At 41.6% G+C, this 22,824-nt stretch overlaps 1 protein-coding gene and 1 pseudogene across 2 annotated transcripts in view; both read left to right on the plus strand.

The window, feature by feature from the left end:
• Positions 1 to 14,010: 14,010 nt before the first annotated feature.
• LOC123959330 lies at positions 14,011 to 18,342 on the plus strand (annotated as a pseudogene).
• A 2,016-nt stretch (positions 18,343 to 20,358) lies between these two features.
• Positions 20,359 to 22,824, plus strand: part of dhdh.2 (dihydrodiol dehydrogenase, tandem duplicate 2) — an 11,404-nt gene continuing 8,938 nt past the window's right edge. For both annotated transcript variants that reach the window (XM_046031874.1, XM_046031875.1), the window contains exon 1: positions 20,359 to 20,473. In XM_046031874.1, coding sequence (XP_045887830.1) covers positions 20,384 to 20,473 — 90 coding nt within the window. In that variant the 5' untranslated portion in view covers positions 20,359 to 20,383. The remainder of the gene's footprint in view (positions 20,474 to 22,824) is intronic.

Consider the following 22,824-nt stretch of genomic DNA (forward strand, 5'->3'; position numbering starts at 1 on the left):
ATGTGGCAAGTGAAAGTCAACAATGCAATCATCCTCCTTATGTCAAGTAATGTTTTGTCATATAGCCCAGGAGAGCTGTTACAAATACCAGCGCTGATGGCAGAATCAGCTGTGATTGTTAGACATTAGTACAATGGAAGCCTGAAAGGCCTTTCACTTATTATGGAACAGAAAAATTTCCTTTCGCTGACCACTTCTGGTGTGCTTAAGAGTCAGAAATAGATCTCACCATAAGGTGCTTAAAGATTTGTTGAACAATCAGCAGCACATTCACAAAGAGAGGGTTGTGGAGGAGCAGGAGAGGGGTGGGCGAGGAAGAAGTGAGGCAGAGGAGACAGAAGAATGAGAGGTGGGCGAAGAGGAAGACTTCAAGACAGTTAATGGAATTTAACACAATGTGATGCTGCCATTCTTTCCTTCTGCCTGTCAGCAAGTTGTACCATTTATGTCAGTCTCTTGACCACAGAGAGCTATTAGTCTATTTGCCAGTCTATTGAGCCCTATTGTGAACCTGAAAATGTTGAGTTTTATGTTAGAAATGTACAGTATGGGTCCCCAGCATTTAGAAACTGCCAGATGCTAACTTGCATATGTTGGACAATTAGCATAATTCAGAAATATTAACAAAATCAATTATATAGACAATATTTCAACAACTGCTTGCCTGATTTGGACAATACTGTAGTGGTTTTATGGATTATTGAGGATGCTGAATCCATTTCTCACATTTTCAAAGTTCAAACTGGCCGTTTAAACCAGAAGTGGTCATGTTTCAACTTCTGGTGTGCCAATTTTGATGAAACTTCAGTTGATTTAGATGTGTTACAGGACGCTAAAGCGATTGGATAGATAATGTATTTGATAACTTCATCTCGGTTATAAATTGTAGGATGAACATAATTACGATACCGAACATGAACATTTTAACTCACAGACCATTACACTCTGAGGTGACTCCACCTGAAGTTGACGTTGAACATAATAAACTATAATCAGGTTGCTTAAGTTTGAGCTACTTTACAGGAGTCTGAATAAAAAAAGAAAAACAATGGTTTTTGCAAATTACTTTTTTTGTTTCTCCGTTTGAAGAAATACAGCAACACAGGTGGGCCAGGTGACCCAGAGGCAAAAGTAAATACAGCAAAATAAAAGACAAGAGTATAGCATGGCCATTTTGTAACATTGTTTGGTGCAATATAGTTCATAATATATCTGTGTAAGTCTTCCAGCTCATAGTTATCCAAAGAAGGTTAAAATCAAGGCCAACTGGACTGGTTTCTAGATATTAGAAGACATTTCGCCTCTCATCTGAGAGAAGTGAGGAAGCCTCTTAGATGAGAGGCGAAACGTCTTTGAGTATCTTCAACCAGTCCAGTTGCCCTTTATTTTAATCTTCCTTGGATAGTTTGTAATATAGTTTAACCTAGGTAATCATTATGTGTGTAGAGTTGTAAGTGTTAGCACTGATATTTAATTTGGTTTTCACCATATTGTGCCGTTGCTTGAGTGAACCCAGAGTGAAAGTAGAGCAGATGTTTCCCTCTCTACCAATAGATGCCAGTATGAGTATACCTAAATATATGCTTTGTTTACTGTTTCAAATCCAAGTTAATGATACAGATGTATTCATTGCTGTTCCTGTCATTTGGTATTTGATATGTATGGTTTATATGCAACCTAGTTATATACAGCATGTATTTTACTTTGTATTTTATATAATTTCACAACCACACATATGATATATTAAGATAAGATACATATATTATTATACATATAATAGCATATGATCATGTGGCAATAAATAAGGGACAATTGAGACATTTGGTTTGTTCTTATCGGACACCCTTCAATGGACCTGGCATCAGTTAACTTGCCACCCAGTCATAATACCACCTATGCTTCCCGTTTTTATACTGTACCTTCATCACTTTATCGTATTCATCATCATCTAACTCTGCTGTCATCATCTTAGCAGCTCTGACAACAAACTCACATCAGAAATGTCATAATTTAAGCTATTTGGTGAATGAATGAATTACCACTGTTCTATATACTGTATGATTACTGCTTTAGGAGTTGACTGTATGTGATACTCTCACAACTCTAAGGAGACATACACTGTATAATATACACACTGTACTGTAGCTCACGGCAGTAGATACAATAGACAGTTAAAGTACTGTGCAAACTTCCCCAGAGCGAACCATGCAAAAAAAAAAAAAAAAACAGAGGTGAGGAGTGGAGAAAATTATATTTTGTGTGTGTGTGCGTATGTGCGTGTGCATGCTTATATGTTTGACTGTGCCTCTTTAGGTGTGCCGATATGTGTAGGTGTGCGAGGACACAAAAGCTGTAAGTATGTCAGTGTGTGAAAATGTGTGTGTTTTTATGTGATAAGAGGGGTGGAGGGGGGGGTGAAAGAGAGGAACCAGATAGTGTAGGAAGGAGGAGGAGGATGTGGGGTTGTGACCAGGGAAAGTGTACTGTACGTGTGTGTGTGTGTGTGTGTGTGTGTGTGTGTTTGTGAGGAAGATACAGAAAGACAGAAAGGAAGCAGAACTGGATGTTCAAAAACAATACCTACTTCTCTCCTTAAGCCCATGTGTTGGGATTAAAGGATGCAGATTAACTGTGATATGATGAATCAGCAGTGTTTGTTGTATTTCTTGTTCACCTATAGTTGCCCTCTCTTCATACGGAGTACTGGCACTTTTACAATTTACTCTTTTTGACTTTTCTTGCACACTGGCAGGTTATGAGAAGTACTCTTATCTGACCTCACCATATCACGTTCTCTGTGTGATACATAATGGCCCTGAATAAAAAAATGGCCCTGCAAATTACACAAAGGCCCTGCTAAACCCTCATATGCAAATGTTTACAATCTAGATGAGAGGATGAAGCCAATCTGTCCAATGCAAAAAGAGAAAAAAATAACACCATGTGAGTGAATTGCAAAAACGAAGGTTACAATATGGTAACCCTAGTTCTATTAGCCCTCTACTGGACTCTATGGGTATTACCTTCTCTAATTGCACACGCACATACTTGTCCACTGAATCTTGAATCGTACATGTAGCCAACCAATAGGACCTCACTACTGATACGTGTGTATTGTTTAACTAGCAGTGCCCTCACTGCCGCAACATCTGACCACCCCTTCAGCAGATGGCAGTTAAGCAGCAAGTCTCCATCGGTATAGGGCTCCACCTGTGCTAATAGAACCAGGGTTACCATATCGTAACCTTGGTTTTATCTCAGAGAGCCAGATGATAGTCCTCTCAGCCACAACAACCCCCGCCCTCCAGGTAGAAAGTATTTAAGTATTTGTTCTCGACCTGAACGAGCTGAATGTTCTTACGGACAGAGGAGGGGTTCGGTCTTAACATTGCCGCTCTGTGGTAACCATGAAGGATGAACCGACAGGGCGCACAGCTCACTCAGAGATAGCATTTTATATGAGGATTGCCCCAGGGGCTTATAAAGGTTAGACCTTAGAGCCTCCAACACTAGCGGCAGGTTTTCTGTCGCCAAACCCCTAATGACAGGATGAAATGGCTGCCGTGTACACCTTAATGGGGGAGTGCGACAATCCTACCTTTATCAGGCCTTGTAGGAAGGAGAGAATGGATCCTACTGAGCAAGTTAAAGGATTCATCTCCCTCTCGGTGCACCAGTGCCGCAAATCCCAACCACTTGGGTTGTAGCAGGAAGTGGTGGAGCCCACTCTCACTCAGATGGTCTGTACCACCTCTGTGGGGAGGGATGAGATGGGGTGGGGGGAACACATACGGCAGTCCTTCTGGCAACGGCGCATGTGCAAATGCGCCCATGCCCTGGTGCGGGCTGTCCTGTGGCAGAATCGAGAACCACAGCAGGCAGTGGGTGTTGTGTCTGGTGCTCTGCCCTCCTGAAGCAAGACAAGATCTACCGGACTACTTCGGGGTGCAGTCTCCACTCGCTGGGTGGGGCTTGAGGTCACGAGATTGGCTTCTCTGTTCTCCAAGCCTGAGACTTGTTGGTCTTTTAGAGACAGTAAGTGCTCTGCAGTCCACATGTTCTCAGCCAGTGCCAACAGAGCTGCGGATCGGAGTCCGCCCTTTCTGTTGATGTGGTTGTTGGTCCTCATCAGCACATGCTTGCCCTAGACTAGAGTGCTGGAGGACCAGAAACACTGCCTGGAGCTCGAGGCAAGCCCAGAGAAAGCTCTCTCTCTCATTTGATTGCAAACCCCAGGTTGTTCAGATGCAGAATCAACTGAGCTATGTGGAAAAATCACCCAAGACATCAATCTGGCTATGACAATGAGGTTGTTTTTCAAGTAACAGCATAGCATAGTTGTATTTTATCCCGGTCCACCTTGACATGAAAGTAGTTGTCTTTCAGGTTGATGGTGGTCAATCAATCGCCAGGATGCACTAGCTCCAGCAGTTTCTTGAGCGCCAGCTTACAGAACTGTTTCTGACCGATATGCTTGTTCAGGTAGTTGAGATCCAGGATAGAATCGGAAGCCTCCTGTCTTCTTGGGGACCAAAAAGTGCATGGAGACCTTTATGCATGTTGTGCGTTGTGTGACAGAGATAGCCTGCTTTAGCAAGAGCTCCCGATGCACGATGGCCAGGTCCTCCCATCACAATCAAAGTAGAATAATGTCAGTAGCAAATTAAAGAAGTGAAAGCTTGCAGCTTTAAAATGACCAGCCACAGTGAAATGCACTCCACCTTTGACACCTGGACTAACTGAAACCATGCAGAATTTTATAAAGAAGATGAGCCATAATAGCAAGGCTAAGATAGTGATAGACTAGGCCACTTGACCAAATTGGTTGGAGAACCATAAGATATTAAAGAGGTGGTATTGTGCTTCTTGGCTTTTTCCCTCTTCTTTATTGTCATACATTTTTTGTGCATGTAATAGGTTTGCAAAGTGAAAAAGCCCTAAGTCCAGCCCAAAGGCAATTCCCATCTCCCACAGAAAACTCTACTCTGAACTGCATGAAAACAGCTTGTTTGTAGTCCAGCCGTTTCCCTTTCATCCCTGAGACATCACAGGGATGAAAGCTAAATGCAGAACACACAAAACAGTGAGCTGCAGCACACTTCTCCTCTCCCTTCCAAACACTAGCTACCCTCCAGGCAGTCAGTGGACATAAAGTTGTTACTGTGATGTAGAGACAGAGCTCAGTAAAAACTTTATGGATGAAAGACAGTTTTGTTACAGATTAATAACTCACCACTCTGAACCTCTTTCTCCAGTCCATGTTACCAAGCTGGTCGGCAACATGCACAGCTGAACTGAAGCCTTGTTTACCCGCTTCTCGCTGACCCGCCCTTCTCTGCTTCTGATTGGCTAGTAGTCCTTAACTAGAAACTGCGCATGTGCAACTCCCAACAAACATCTTCATTTAGAGACAAGATGTATCACTCCATAGCTAAAACAAAGCTTTCAACACAGGGTGAAAAGAGCAGCAATGTGCAGTATTAAAATGAAACCATGTAAACCTGTTCTGGTACAACCCTAAATAAGATTTTGAACCTGAATATGAGCATAATACCACCTCTTTAAAACATAGCCTAAAGTCTGATTTATACTCCTGCGTAGGGTCTACATGCATAGCTACGCTGTAGGCTACGCACGTAGCCAGGCATTTATACTTGTGCGTCCGTGTGTCGGTCAGTCTGCAATTACACCCCCAAACACTAGTCGCCAGTAGCGCTACAGCGCCCACTGTGTTGACTTTTGCCGGCTGAGCAGGTTAACTTCCGGTTTAGCCCTCCGCTAACGTGAATGGGGGAAAAATTGTATACGTGCGGCTGTTATAGCCTTTTCAAATGTTATCGACCGAATGGATCACATTCTGATAGTAAAACGAGTGGTTGTGACGGTCAAATATATTGATACAGCCGCTGTTTTGGCCGCTAGTAAAAGTTACTTCAAAGCACAGGCACTTCCTGTCGGTTTGGAAGCATTGCGAGGCTACCCAGCCGACCAATCACAGTGCTTACCGTCAGCGTCACCTCGACGTGTAGTTACATTTTCGAGGAGGTGCACGACAGGCTACGCCCTAGGTGACGTAGGTTACGGGGCTACGCAGAGGCTATGCAGTCGATTTGACGAAGAAGTATAAATTGCACTTAACTGGGGACAGCGCACCTTCACACCGCATTATCATGACAAAATGTTTCATGTCTGCTCATATGCATTATAAACGTGTGTGGATTGAGATCTTGCCAAATAAATAATAAGTAAGTTTTACTTACATTACTGGCCACTCTCCTGAGCTTTTTGCTGTGTAAGCTGTGTCTTTGAATAAAGCGTGGGCATTCTCAAATGACAGTGTGGCGAGTCCAGATTAATGGGTCTGTTTTAGTTTGGAAAAAGATTGTTAGGTAGATGCCACACTCACTGGAATAGTTAAGAAAAGCAGTATAACGGTGCAGATTACCCCAAAGCTTGCAGTGATGGAGTTGTCGTCACAATCAACATCTTGCTTAGTTCTTGTGCTGTTTTCACTTTCAGATGCTGTCTGTTAAACACCCGTGTTTCAGTTTGGTAAATGTTTGGCTTAACTCACTTATTTGCTCAAAGAAGTTCATCTGTTGCAGTGGACAGTGTTTCAGGCTGTAAAAGTTTGATTGTCTTCGGGGGCATGTAACGTTACGCTTCATCATCACCGCGGTGGATGGCACGATGCAGGTGCTAGTAGCAGGTGTCCCCTTTTGACTCTTCTTGCTCACAACTCGTGCCTGCTGCTGTCCTGTCTTTATTTTTAAAGAAAATCGATATTTTGGAAGCTTTTCTTTTTCTTGCTTGGCTACTTCTTCCCATTTTCACTTCTGAAACACATTTTTGTGTACCCACCATATTGTGTTAAATTTCCAGTGGCTGTCACTTTACTAGCTAGCTACTCTTCTGTGTGGATTTTGCTACACAGCAATGTGCAAGTCAATCAATATTACTCAGAATTCTGTGCAGGCCCACGTTTCACATCTTTAACATAAAATCCCATGAATTCATCCTATTTTAACTTAATTTAGATGGACCAACTGTAGATTTATGTGGCAATGAAGTGTTTGTATGTAAAAGTATTTAATTTCATTGTATTGTTGTTGAATATGAATAACATCAAGTGTGAGACAGGACACCATGAAGTAAGAAGCATAACTCACTGACTACTATAAATATGTACTGCGACATTAACCAGTTGGCTGTATATGTTATCAGTTTATGTTGTCAGATTACTATTCTTGAATTATAATTATACTAACATGATATATGAACATGAACATGTTATTTACGGGCCCTTCAACGACTGTGGGCATCTATGCAACTGCATTCCCTGCATATAGGGTAGTTATACCGCTGACAAGCAGCGCATGTAGAACAATGGCTTCTTGAACACAAGTTGGATGGTGGGTTCTGGCAGCGTCCAGCGTCCCTTCCCCCTCTGCAGGTGGGCTGGTGGGGGAGCCTGGAGTTGTCCAGGCAGGACATGGGTCCCCTCACCCAGGGTGCAAAGACTAATTTCTATAAGTGGCGACTCCATATGTGGAGGCAGTGAATTCAGTGAGTGGTGCACAAAATGAAATTCCAGCAGCAACCTCCTCTATGGGTGGATGGTTAGCAAATTAGCAGGCTGTTCCCGTGTGAAACAAGATTAATTTGGGTTTTTAATGAAGTTGCGTAACTTGTGTTTTTTATGAAGTTATGTAGGTTATTACATTTTACATTACAACAGGTTGTAAAGTGAAATTAAGTTTGTAACTCATTTCTGCTACATAGCAGACAATATACAATACAATAATACAAAAGCAAAAATGATAGACAGCAATAAACTATATTCAATGTAATAGTGCTGAGGATGAAATTGAGTTTAAAAGTCTGACAGCTTAGGGGGGGAAAGCTGCTCTGCAGTCTGGTGGTTCAGCAGCAGAAACTTTTATATCTCTTTCCAGAAGTCAGCAGGGTGAACAGGCTGTGGCTGGGGTGGGTACTGTCCTTTAATATCCCTTGGGATCCGCGTAGGAATCTCACCTCACCGATATCACTGATGCTCAGGAGCTGGGTACCAATGATCTTCTGAGCAGTTTTAATCACCCGCTACAGAGCTCCTCCGGTCCTGGGCATCCAGTAGATGGCATCCTTTGTGGATCTGTTGGTTCTGAAAGCAAACTGTTAAGGGTCCAGGCTGGCTGGGATGTTACGTTACGTTATGTTAGCTAGCCAAATTGTGTAGCTAGCTAGTTACCCTAACAATTACAGGGGGGTATCAAAACCCAAGTCAGTGATTGTATGCATGTCGGCCGGTGAACCCTACAGCTGCACACATCGGCCGTAAGCAGATAGGGTTCACCCCTTTGTGTTGCTGCAGTCACGTATTTATGTCATGTGACGTAGGTCACCATCACATATTTTAGGACACGCTCATATAGGTCGTATTTGGAGGTTGGTTAATACGACCTATGTTGTTGTTAAGGCTGGAGGACTTGTTGCTCTGGTGACAAGTGCAGACGATGGGAGGGATTGCACTCCTCATAGGCGCACATAATTTTATAATAAAACGATGATTAACTAGTCTCTCAGCCAATGTTTAGTTACAAGTCTGGACTAATGCAAAATGGAAATCAATAGATTGGTATTGACCATTGATTAAATATTGAATTTAAATTTAAAATGTAGCTGGGCACACTGGGCAGTATGGCTGCCCATCTCTCAGTAAATAATAACCATCAAGTATTCAGCCAAGCCACAGTATAAATAGTATTTTATTTTTTATTTTAAAATGTATACAAGTAAATCTGATAATAATTGAAAAAGTTGTTCCCTTGGTTGTTGTGAACATCAATAATGTCTTTTAGTATATTTTATTCACTCCTGCAACTCCTATGCCACTGTTACCAGAGATATCCTTCAAACTTTCACATTAAAAGTTAAATTTTGTGTACTGTTTTAAAGTATGTAAGCTACACACCTTACTTAAAATATCAAGACTGTCTCTCAACTACAATACAGCAATGCTGTCCCAACTCATGGAGTTAACATTAGCTTGGTAGCTACAGCTGCTAAAATCAGCATCTATCCCTGATAACATTGTAAACTGCATGTGCCGTGCAAGAACAGAAAGCCTCACAAGCGTTGAAACAGTAACTAAGGATCATTTTAAGCATGTCAAAGGAATAATTTCTTCATGTGCAGCAGATTCAGATTTTAATTATATCAATTATTTTATTGTTTGGATGGTACCTGCTCTAAATGAGATAGCTGGTAGTAAAGAAAAGAGTTTAATACTTACTCTATTTTAAGAGAAAGTGTGCTTGCATTGTGAGATAGTGTGACTAACTGGCAGTATCCATTCAGTGTGTGGAGTAACTGCAGTGAAATATCTTAAACCGCATGGAGGGAGTTGCTGAATGAATTCAATAATTCCCACATAAAACAGAGTTAGCATTCAAAGAGATCCCAGCGAGGTGAAATCCACTTCCTAATCCCCTGCCAAAAACTCAGCTGGAAAAAGTGGGAATTGGTTTTACCCTGGTTTTATGTTGGTGTGCAGTTAGAAAGCTCTAGAGCTCCAATAAGGATCCTATGCTGTCTCACTCTCTCTCTCTCTCTCTCCCCTCTGGCTCCCCTACTGACAGTTCTTCCTCCCTTAACCTTCCTCCAAAGCCCTAAATCACTCTGACTGCGGACAAGCATCCAGTTAATAAACCTAACGGCCGGGAGGGAAGTGCTAGCATTGCCTATGTGTGCGTGTGTGCGCATGAGAGAGGGCCAGAGTAACCTGTGTACTGTATCTGCATATAAAGTCTCTAGGGAGGAAAAAACACCATATGTGATACTGATAGCAGCTTGGAGTGATAAATGCTTCCACCATTTTTTTCAGAGCCATCTTTAAACCTCACAGCCTATGAAAACATCCTCCTACTGCCAGTGGAGGAACAACTGTATACTTGTATGTGGGACAATAATTCTCAGTGATAGTATTTAACAAAGCTCCAAAGTGCTGAAGACATGTAGCACAATGATGATGGGATGTCAAAGCCAAAGCCGAATTTAGCTACGGACGTTCTGTGTTATGTCACGGCTGAGAGGCTGGGTCACACAGTTTGATATGCAGGTGCACAGGGTTTCCTGCGGCAAGCAGGCAACTGTCTTGTCAAAGGTGTACTGAGGCATGACACGTAAAGACACACATACACACACACACAGACACACACATATCCCCTCTTGGCAGCCCACCACCACAGGACGGCTGATAAAAATATCACAAGCCCTATCAGGCAATTAAACAGGGAGACACAGCAGCGGAGTGTGTTGGCTGCTTAATGGCTTTGGCCTCCCCACAGAGGAGCCAGTGTGGCTGGCCAGCAGGGGGGATACGGACCACTGATGGAGTGGGAAATCAAAAGGTGGGTGAAGCAGCTACATTGGTCTCAGTCAGTGAACAGGTGCTCAGGGAGGTCTTACCATGTTCCAAGGAAATATTTCTATAGGAAAAAAATGGATTCAACTCAACTGAACTGAAGTTTTAATAGTATGTTGGTATAACTTTTTAGTGAGTCATGATTTATTCATTCAAATAGTGGGTTTATTTATGGTTAATTTTGTAATGCCTTATGTATCAGTAAAAAGCTGTTAATGAGGACAACAGTTGGGTTTCCAGGTTGTGAAAAATCTTGCACAATGATAGTGGACCCATGAATGTTGTGAATGAATGTACCCTTAAGCAAACTCAGTCGATACCCGCTTTGATGCTGCTGTTCTGGGTCCAACACCACAGTCTGGACAATCCTACAACAGTTACACTTCATTTAATTATCACAGTGACAAAAAACGTTGCAATCTGAGCTCACAGGGACTTATACACTGTAAATGATTTTTGTTGTTTTCACAGTAGTATTACTGTAATTTCAACAGTTTCCTACTGTATAAGTGGAGTACAGTATGTTACTGTAGATTTTCAATGCATACCTCAGCTGCATTCCTTGTGCATATAGACTTCATATTCCTGATTCTGCTTCACCTCAGGACACTCAGAGCATCACAGAGGTGATAGATTTACACTCCATAATGGACATTCCTCCAGCCCAAATGGACATTATCAGCTGGGTGATAGAGGTTGGTATCTGCCCCATGTCTTGGCTCCTGGCATGTCTACCACTCTCACCTCAGCAGGGGGGTCTGTGAAGGACTTGTCTCACCTCACACAATCTCAGGCAGCAGATACAAGGTGGCACCACCATAAAGACACAACTTATTTTTGGTTGTGTGTGTGTGTGTGTGTGTGTGAGAAAGTGTATGCGTCAGAGAGAAAAAGAGTGGGGAAGATATAGAAGAGAGAGAGTGACAAACTGCGTTCCCTAGATTCAGGCTGCTGTTAATGGAAGCAGATAATTCTTCCTCCAGTGGAACAGCACTGATAGACTAGACTCCTTGTTTAGCACTCAAACTGAAATAAACATTCACCACAGGGGCAAAACCTCTTCACAAACTCTTTAATTGTTGGCTGGAAAAACCAATCGATCTCTATTAGATGTAAACTTTACAGAAAAGAGGAAACATATTTTAACACATTTGCTATGAAGAAAACTCACCTTGGTAAACCCATTCTTCTTGTTACTTAGTTTGTATAAATACACCACTATGAGACAATAAAAGAGTTACATCAAAGTCAATTTAGATTAAAATGGATTATGTTGGTTCACACATGTGAGGATTGAGTGACATTGCTCAGGGGCATTTTGGTAGCAATGTTGGTACCAGTGACTTCTTGCTTATTCTGTATTGTGCCATTAACAGTGGAAAATTTGGACTTTCAACAGGCAACCTAACACCAGGGACTAAATGCATATATAGCCATATAACATCCAGCCTGCTGACATGTTGCCGAATGTGTCTTCCCTGTCCACTTACATGAGTGTTTTCAGCCACATCAAGGCATATAAGGAGAACACGCCTCACCATGGCAAATGTGGATTTGGCTGACAAAAAGCATGAAAATGCATGGAGAGTGGGTCGAAATGAAGAATGATAACTTTATGTAATAGCTGTATGTGTGGCTGTATTAGCTCTACATTCCACACCCCTCCCCATCAGCACTAATATTCAGATGAAGGGGCGCTAAGTCATCTCCAGTCCAGCCTGCTCTTGCTCCACAGCTCAGGCTCCCAGTGTGTGTGTGTGCCACAGACAAAGATAGGACTCTCAAAGGGCCAGCATAATGCTGGACAGCTCAAAGGCTCCCATTTCTGCTTGCTCCTCTCAGTTTCCCTTTATCACACTTTTTCTACTGGAAAAAAAATAACCCAGCCCACACATCAGAACAGGCTGTAGCATTGACAAAATGACTTATTACTCCTCGCTGCACTGTACTTTCCTCTCCCTTCCTGGATTCATCGAGCTCCCAGCCTTCCCTCAAAATGGCTGGCACCTCCTAGTGCTTGTCTAGCCTGTCAACCTTCCTCTGCAGTGACCTTGAAAGAGAGATGAAGGAGTGATGGTGCTCCCCTAACTGCTGCGATACAGCCCCTCTCACCCCAACCCACCCCCACCACCACCCAAAAAAAATACACAGCTGCAAGATGGCTCTCACTTACACTGACAGCTGGGGGTAGGGGGGTGTCTTTTGCATATCCGCATCAATCAAAATAGGATTAGAGTGCCTCTCTCTGTTCCTCCCCCCTCCCCCCATTAACTTGAAGTTGCTGATGAAATAAGGAGCTGTTAAATGGTAAGTGGGGTTGCAGAGCCACAATGTAGCTTTCACTATCTTCAATAAATACATTAAATTAAAAAAACAACTTATTTAAAAAAAAAGAAACAGGCTCGCTTTACAAAAATCCCACTAGTTTAGAATTTCTGGATTGTAACCCTCTTGTATGCCCTTCCGAAACAGAATGAGTTTAGAGGATTTATTGTAACACGGGTGCATTGCCATCCTCAATGACATAGGGGGCAAAGTCTTTCTGACAGCAAGATACGCAGATGAAATGACGTGACAATGTGTGAAACAAAACTGTCTTCTGTGATCAACCACCTTCAGAGGCAAATACGATCCACCCCCTCTAAGAAAACTGTTGTTACCGGTCACGTGACCCATCTGATGCCATTCTTCCACCGTCCTGGTGGAATAAGGACGCAGACTAGAGATGATGCATGAATTCTTAATCAAATAAAGACAGTGTGAAGTGATAGGAATGGAAGGCAATCGTCCTGACCACACTGAATTAATGAGGCGACAGCTCCCTTCCGCATGCCAGGTTTCTGAATGACTTGGCTCATCACCGCTCGCTACCTGGAGTCGTCTTTACCATCCATCCCTGGGTCAGACTCAGAAACCCGTGCCCCAAAGTGTCCACTCTCCAGCCACTGTCATTAAAACTGAAAGTCCGATCAGTTTACAGGCTTGTTCTCCTCATGACCTTGAGCTCATACAGGCGAGAGTGTCTTTCAACTGGACATTTTAAGTTTTCAGTCTCTGCTGAAAAGTAGGCTTCAAGGGCTCAGCTGAGAGCAGTGGGGTCCCAGCGCACGGCTGCCAGGCGAGCCTGTCCAAGTCCTGTCCAGAACACCCTTCTCTGACCACCTGAGCCTCTGAGCTGCGTGCTGATCTGCAGGCAGTCTTGTCAGGCAGCGCAGAACAAATTCATTGCTTCACACCAATTCAAAATGTAGTTGCACTTGCCCTGTCAGGTTACACCTCCTCCCTCACACTTCTTCCTCTTTTCTTAACACCTGTGATGATGTCACTGTGAAGCCCTGCCAGAGAAATGCTGCTGTGACTCCCCCCCCCCCCCCCCCCCCCCCCTTAAAGAAAATAAAAGTAAAAATTACTCAAGGAGGAAGTGGGCATTCCCATGGCAACCAGGTCCTGTGGTATAGGCAGGGATATCAGGCCAAGCCCAATACCATTTGCATACAAATTGCCCAGCTGGCACCTTGTTGTTATGACAACGGCACACAGCTCCCAGAATTCATTTGGAAGTGGAATACAAAAGGAAAGAAGCTGAGGAGTCATTGATGAAATTCTTTTTCTTTTATAATGAAGATGTTGCTGACACTGACACTACGTTCTGATGTAAATCCAATCACCAAATAGTACATGCAGGAAATGATATATATTCAAGACATTCTGGACAAGATAATGACTCGAATATAGGTCGAACTGATTGCAATATTAAATGGGTATGTATCTACATTAAGTTTTACTGCATAAAAGTATGTTTAGAATTTGAACACTTCATGTCAATGTAATTATTCAGACATGAAAATGTTTTTTTACACACTGATCAACAAATTCTAAATTACTTATAGCAGATACTTTCCAAAGGGCACCTATCTTCTTTTTGGTTCACCTGATTTTGCAAACCTTTATATCATTCCTTACAGTGGGCCATGCTAAATCCTCAGTGCTTGAGAGAGGAAGTCAACTCGGCTGACAACACAGTGTCCTCTACTGGCAGCATGAGGCAGGAACTTTCCACAACCGCCTGTCTGGCTAAACAGATAATATTTAGCTCAAGGGCAACTGAGCTGATGCTTTTCCATAGTCATCCTGGCTCAGCTTACTGGTCAATGAAATTGCCCTGCTGTGGGGTCTGTGAGAATTCTGTGAACTCAGCATATCTATTTATCCCAGCAACCCCCACAAGACTATGGTTTTCTCATTGGTTTTTGTGCGGCTGTCAAAACATCACAGGCTAATCAGTGCCTCTCTCAGTGGGAAACAAAGTAAGTCCTGGATCCAATACTTGACCTGTATTACAAGAGAAGAGTGCTGATCTATGGGCAAGGTGAGCACTTGCCCTGTGCACATTAAACTGTGCTCTTGCCCCCTTTCAGCGTGTTAATGAAAGCCCCATTGAAAGTACCATTACAAATTGTTAGAAAATGGTACAAACCACTTCAGCTCTGACTGAAAGGCCTGTGTCAGCAACAACACAACAACACATCAGTGTGTGTTTACGTGTGTGCGTTGCACCCTCTACTTCGGGGTAGGAGCAGAAGGAAGGTGACACACTCTGCCTCCCTAGCATATAAATGTAGAGCCTTCTCGCTAATGCGGTTGGCTTCAAGGGATGACAGTTTAGTACATTCCTTCCCCTGAACGTGCAACCTTTCCCAAGGGCACAACTTGCCAGCAGCTCAGATCTTTACTAAAGCAACACCCTGCTCATTTGTCACTTACCATCCAAGTCAACATGGCAACCGGATGGGGACCCTGTGGTGCGGGGAAGATCAACGCAGACTTCAACGTGGCCATGAAGACTCTGCCTCGTGGGGATCACCAGGTACTCTATCCAAACAAGCTCACTATATCTTCATTGACTCACAGGATGTCTCTCTTGCACTGAATGATGCTGACATAGCCACTCTGTGATGAACGTGTGTGTCTGTATGTCTGTCTCTCTTTTGTGCAGATAGTAGTCATTGCATCGAGCTTGGAGTGTTCCGAGGAGTCTGCCAAAAGCATGGTGTTCCTAAGGATTACGTCAGCTATGAGGAGGTATGAGTTAAGGGCTATGATCGGCCTGGCTGCACAGGCAGAGCTAATGGCATATTGGCGTCGCACTGAACTTGGAACATCCGTGTCCTCGGAAACATTGTGCACCTTGGAGTGCTGCACACAGAGCACTGCCGAGTACATCTGCTGTTCCTCAAGGCTATGAACTCCAGACAAGTGAAAGACCTCGTCGCCACACCCAAGAAAAACAACGTCATCCTGATGGAGGTAAGGTTGAAAGGATTCATTCATGTAGACCTTTTCCTAAGGGCCACTTGCTGGCAGTAGGGGTCATTGCAAGAACAGATTTAGTGGTAGCATAACAAAAAAAATTAAAGAGAGAGTATAGATGAAAACTGGAAGGTAATAATCACATGTTCATCGTCCTGTTTAGTATCTTGTGAAATGCAAATGTATCAGATGTAGATAAATAAATATTTTGTTTATTGTGCTGTTATACAAATTATTCAACATTTTGGGAAATATGTTTAGCTTTATTTGCTTTCCTGCAGGGAACTGGATGAGAATATAGATAACATACTCATGTCTACGGCAAATTTGAAGCTACAGCTAGCAGTGTGTTAGCTTAGCTTAGCATAAAAACTGAAAACAAAAAAATTGTCTTAGCAACAACTATAAGGCTCACTAACTAACAAGTTATATCTCATTTGTTATATTATATCTCTTATTTATCTCAGTGATGACAAAAACTCAGGGAAGTTACTGCTGCTGGCCAAGAAATAGTCCACTCATAGACCCCTCCCGTAAAACCGCAACTTGTTGTATTTGCAGGGAAAACAAACAAGATTTAACATGTTAATCAGTGAGTTGCTGGTTGATAGATTATGATACCTTCAGACAGAACAGGGCTAGCTGTTTAGGGTTTTTATACTAAGCTATGCTAACCTGCTGCAGGTTGTGGCTGTGTATAAACCATGCAGACATGCAGAGGGTGGTATCGGTCTTCTAATCCAATTCTCAGCAAGAAGGCAAATAAGCATACTTCTCAAAATGTCTTACTATTGCTTTAAGCTGTAACAAACACTATTGCCACAGGTGACTGCTAGTTGTTGCAGTCTACGTGTGTTAAAGTTAGCAATTCATATCCCATTACATTTTTTTAACACAGGAGATTCATGTAGGAAGAAAAACCCTGAATGTCATGGGATTATTTATGACTCATGGTAGCTCTACAGGAAAAATTTTGTCATGTAATGGTTTGACCAGCACATTTGCTGTAGTACTCATGGGAGTTGGAGGAAAGTGGAGAGCTGTGGTAATAAACTGCTGCACAGGTGAAACTCCAGTATAAACTGTTTAATTTATACTGTTTGTTGCTGTGGTGCTAGGCTGTCTGCTCAGTCCTTCTGAGGCCACCTGTGCATGCTGTGGTGTGTAGGCTGCTGGTGGGGGAGTTGAAGCTCGTAAAGGCCATCTTTGGTTCCACTCACCTCCACATCCCCTGCTTGGTGGAGAACGATCTGGGTGTTGGCTCACTGCTGGATATTGGAGTGTACTGTATGCAGTTTGTGCTGATGGTGTTCAACGGAGAAAGTCCAACCAGGCCACAGGGGTACTGCTTGACTCAGGTATGATTCAGCACACAGGTAATGCAGCAGAAGTGGGATGTAAATTAGTATCATTAACCATACAGTATGCATCACTGGTCACAATCTGGCTATTGAAACTGCTCACCATAAACAAAACAGCAGAAAATAAGAATCCCTAGTGTGACACAGAAGAAACTTAGGCAGAAAATCACTTTTTATGAACTGTCCAAAACATAAACACCTCAGGGAAGAATTCTTCACACAGAAAATCCCAGACTTATCTTTAAAATGTCAGACTAATCCAAATCCTCCGTGGAGAATACAGTAATACAGTAAAACCGGCAGGGGAATATATAGCTGCAAGATATCCTTCAATGTAAGACCTTCACATACATGTAATGAGCATTTTCTTATCTTTTACTCACCTTTACAATTTAATAAATTTACCAAACAAGTGTACATGTGTTAATCAAAAAGCCATGCCCGTAAAGCTGAAGAGAATTGAACTGATTGACCTAATTGATGTGTGCTGATACAAATGCATTAACATGACCCGAAGCCTGAACTGAATGGAACTTGAAAGGGAATTTAAATTATATCAACAGCAGTATTGTTGGCATTTATTAATTTGCTGCTCACAAATTTTACAATTATTTACATTTTAAAATGTTTGTCAGGAGTCGATGAGTCAGTGGTTCTGGTGAAGAAGTTCTCGAGGAACAGGATGACCTTCTGTACCTTTTCAGTTGCTGCTCAATTTCCAAACGATGCTGTCAGCAGTGGCACTAAGGGCTCCATTAACGTATGTTATTCTAGTCTTGGACAGGAACATTTGACTTAATTAAGAAATGATTGAGACATGCAAAAAACTGAGTTGACTGCAAATTACTTTCACGTTTAATTAAATTGAAGGATTCAGGCAAATACACACTGCATTTGATGATTTATGAGCTGAGTGATTGGATTAACACAAAAGCGCATTTCCTCGTTACTCTCCAGGTTCTTGGCCCCATGCACAGCCCTATACCACGCTCGTGGTGAACGACAAGGAGATTGAGCACTCTCTGCCTGAACCCTGCCTCCCTCTGAATTTCACCAACAGCACTGGGCTTCACTTTGAGGCAGAGGAAGTGAGGCTTGCCTGCTTAAAGGTAGGTTATGATAAAAGGAAAGTCATGTATGAACAGCCCAAATCACCATTTCAAAGGTAAGGTGAGTCTGCAATTCAGTGAAACATTTGCTTTCCCAGAGTGTCTCATGTGAATTTAGATGAATACACGAATGCACTGATCAGATAGATTCAGAATCAATGCTGTTATCAGTCCTTGGGATGTCCTCTACATAATACAGTATTACATTCCAATTGGTTTTGCCTCCTCTATTTATTTACATAATCTTTACATCCCTGCTTTGACATAATTTATGCTTCATCGTGAATATGTGCATAATTTAACTGAGGTTATAACAGACATGTGATTCAGTCTGTCTAATTTTGTTAAACTCCTCCTCGTCTGGTAACCACCTCAGCACTTAAGGAAAGCCCACGGATGCCTCTGGCAGGCTCTGTCTTGCTGATCGAGACCGTGGATGAAATCAGAAAACAGGTGGGAGTTGCCTTCAGCCAGGACAGCCGATGACATCACTCCAAAGCCGGGCTGTTTCACCTGACCTAAACCTACTCAGATGGAACAGGGGGAACTGCTCGTGGCAGGCTTTGGATCTTTGGTATAAGCAGATCATTCATGGCACTGTGTGACAAAGCCTGAGCAGATGCAGTGTCACGTAGGCAAATGTGACTCGGATAACATAGCTGCCACTGAATTAAAGATGCAATCGGCAAATTAATGGAACATGTACATCTTGGGTGTATTTATTACTGTTTGTTCTTCATATTCTTTTGCATCTTATATTCATCATTAGAGCTCCAAATATTGCCATTCTGTCTCAGATTCACCATGTAAACACCTTGTAGGTCCTTATAAAACAGTACGTGGCAATCACTGTCATTTAAAAAAAACAAACAACCTGTTTAAAACATGTATTAAACCAGAATAATCACAAACAAATACAGCAACCATGCTGTGTAACCATACTGTAATCAAGTCCTAGGCCTTTAAAGACAAACCCAGCTGTCACTGTGAGGTGTATGATTGATGAAGCCAATAAAGGACTGATTGTGAAAGCCTTTTTTCACTTCAAATATCATCCACTGGAGAGGAGAAGAGACTTCGAGTGGCACATTTGAATCAAAGTGTTCTGTCATGTCTGACCCCTTCAGTCGTGTACTAATAGACTCATGTTCTCCTACAAAAATAGGTTGCACTGTCTGCTTTTCAAGGTTAGGACAGGGAAATGCCTTCATGAGTCTGCAAAGAGCATGACTCATTTCATACTTGTTCCCAACCTTTTGGGCTCAAAGGACTCCTAAATAGTGAAGGACATCTCAATGATACAGGATGCAGTCATTATGCCCACTGTTTTGGTTGGTAAATGAATAATGCTGAAGTGCTGAAGAAATGTATTCAAGAAGAACAAAATAATTTGTGAGGAAGATTAAATCCTACATTTTGTGCTGTATCTGTGCCACAGCCTGTTACATTTACTCATATAATAAATACATTAAAATTAATGGACCATTCAGCCTTAAGCAATGACGTAATAAATAGCACTAACAAAATGAAATGTCCCTGTACATGTCAACTCCAAAGAGGGCTGGCTGTTTTGTGGCTGACCTCAGACCACTCTTGGTGATTATGTGAAAAAAACAATCCCATCCTGAAAAGTAGTACAAGAGATACCGTGAGGAGTGAAAATATCTATTATTATCATTATTATTATTATTATTATTATTATTATTATATAAAGATTGATGATAGATACTTAGCTATTACTATAAATGCATGTACTTATTAATTATTATTATTATAATTGCTGAAATTACTATTATTATTATTATTATTATTGCTGTTTATTAATAAATAAAAGTGAAGCATGATACAGAACAATTTTCCTTATTAGTCAGTAGAATAAACAATAAGGTAGTTAAATAGTCAAATGGTAAATAGTAAATTAAATAATACATTAAAATGTAAACAATAAGAATAAAAATAATAAAAGTGGCCTTTTATGTATAGGGAAGCAAGAAGAGATGAAATAATGAAAGACAAACAAAACAGATTTCTTTATTCAGGTGTCTTATGATCGCTATCTGGAGGTAACACTTTCTATTTTTGTGCAAGGTCACGCAGTCAAAATTAATACTGTGTCTCCACCTCGTGGCAGCGAACTGCCACTGTTGATATCGACTCAATCTGGCAGTTTACTGTCCAATATGGCAACCAGGTGGGGAATCTGTAGCGCGGGGAAGATCAGTCATGACTTCACTGTGGCCCTGAAAACTCTTCCTCCTGAAGACCATCAGGTATCAGAGTAGATGTGTTGACACAAATACACCACTTATATCAAATGTAAGAGGTCTCGTCTGGCTTCCGCAACGATTCTCGCTCTGTGCAGGCTGTGTGACCGGTGTATCTGTTGTTTGTGACGATTGTTAAATTCACACTGTTAAACACCAGGTTGTGAAGACATGTTGTAGATTTGCACCCTGCAGTTTTAACGAGCTAAACGCCACTGACAGCGGACGTGAGTGACTTTAAATACATACATAAAATACAAGTCTGCAGCATTTCGTATATGTGGCATACGTAGAGTTTTTACCGTAAAATACGCAACAAATAGGCATCACTTATTTTTGCAGTCTGTAACCCAAGAATTACGGTACGCTTTTTTAATTTGATTGCAGCAGTGATTAAATTCAGGCTTGAAACCAGAACAGATGGAAACTACATCTTAAGATAATACGCTTTTATCCAATGTTTAGAACAAGAACAGTGGAGCACAGAAGATATTTACTGACTTTCCAAACTGAATATGGGAGACAGTAAGAAAGTGCCAATTAAATTATTTTGCAATTCTATCCAGTCACAAAACACTGAGAAAAGCAGAGGTAACATTATGCAGAAAATTATATATGGCAATTTTGAGAATACATTGGGACAAAGAAATGTCAGTAGTTAGCCCATCAGCCTTCAGCCAGGATTAGGTTGTAACTTGGGGTCATTAATTAAGGTTTGGTGGTTCGTGTACGTTATGATAGTTTGTTTTTTCGTTTGAACCAATAAACGAATAAACGAGAAAACCACCATTTTTTCGTTTGTCGTATCAAACCAAAAACGAAGAAACGGGAAAAAAGAGCCGTTCTCCCGTTTTTAGTTTCTGAATCCAAAAACGAAAAACGACTAAACCAAATTCAAATAATGGTCCGATTTTGTTTTTTTGAAATTCCTATTTTAATTTTCTGTTTGAAGATAGACGTTAAGAAAAGAAACACCGGTGAGCCAGGTGACCCGGAAGTAAGAGTATAGATATTAAAATAAAAGCCAATCTTTTAGAACGGTCGGATCTGTAGCATTATGCAGCACTAACGTTATACCAGGGTGATGTTAGGTGAAATTAAATAAATAAATAAATACACCTGGACCGAGAGAAATACGTTAGCAACAGCAGTTGATTGCATGCACTATAATATTGTGCATTTATTCATGTAAACAGCAAGAGTCACGTTTTTTAAACACATTGTTTGGTGCAGTACAGTTGGTAGGCTAATATAGGTTAACCTAAGAAATTATTGTGTTGAGTTGTTACTGTCAGCGCTATATTTTAATATTAAATTTATATTTAATGTGGTTTCCACCGTAAAGAACCAAGCTGTTCCCCCTTTCTACCAGCAGGTGGCAGGAATTAAATGAAGGCCTGTACTGTGTCTTTATTAAACGTTTTGAATCCAGATTACTGATATAGATGGATTTATTGTTGTTCATTTCATTTGGTTTGTGACATTTATGTTTTATTTGCAGCTTAGTTATCATCTTCATCATTCACCCTCAGCCCAGAGTTAAACCTGCATGCCCTTCTGCTCTAACCTGGTTCTAACACTGCTGTCAGCTTCTCAGCAGCTCTGACAACAAACTCACATCAGAAATGTCCTAATGTCACCATCTGGCCAAAAGAATGATTTACCAGTGTGCTATATACTGTGTGAATCTTTCTTCTCCATACACATTCCAGTGTGTATAGCATATAACACTCCCATTGTGTCATGCAAGAAGAGAATCCATACAAGTCTTTCCATACAACATTTATCCAACATACAGTGAGGAAAATAAGTATTTGAACACCTTGCTATTTTGCAAGTTCTCCCACTTAGAAATCACGGAGGGGTCTGAAATTGTCATCGTAGGTGCATGTCCACTGTGAGAGACATAATCTAAATAAAAAGAAAAAAAACAAAAAACCCCCCCAGAAATCACAATGTATGATTTTTTAACTATTTATTTGTATGATACAGCTGCAAATAAGTATTTGAACACCTGAGAAAATCAATGTTAATATTTGGTACAGTAGCCTTTGTTTGCAATTACAGAGGTCAAACATTTCCTGTAGTTTTTCACCAGGTTTGCACACACTGCAGGAGGGATTTTGGCCCACTCCTCCACACAGATCTTCTCTAGATCAGTCAGGTTTCTGGGCTGTCGCTGAGAAACACGGAGTTTGAGCTCCCTCCAAAGATTCTCTATTGGGTTTAGGTCTGGAGACTGGCTAGGCCACGCCAGAACCTTGATATGCTTCTTACAGAGCCACTCCTTGGTTATCCTGGCTGTGTGCTTCGGGTCATTGTCATGTTGGAAGACCCAGCCTCGACCCATCTTCAAT

This window comes from Micropterus dolomieu, linkage group LG20 (assembly GCF_021292245.1).
Source record: "Micropterus dolomieu isolate WLL.071019.BEF.003 ecotype Adirondacks linkage group LG20, ASM2129224v1, whole genome shotgun sequence".
Classification (NCBI taxonomy): Eukaryota; Metazoa; Chordata; class Actinopteri; order Centrarchiformes; family Centrarchidae; genus Micropterus; species Micropterus dolomieu.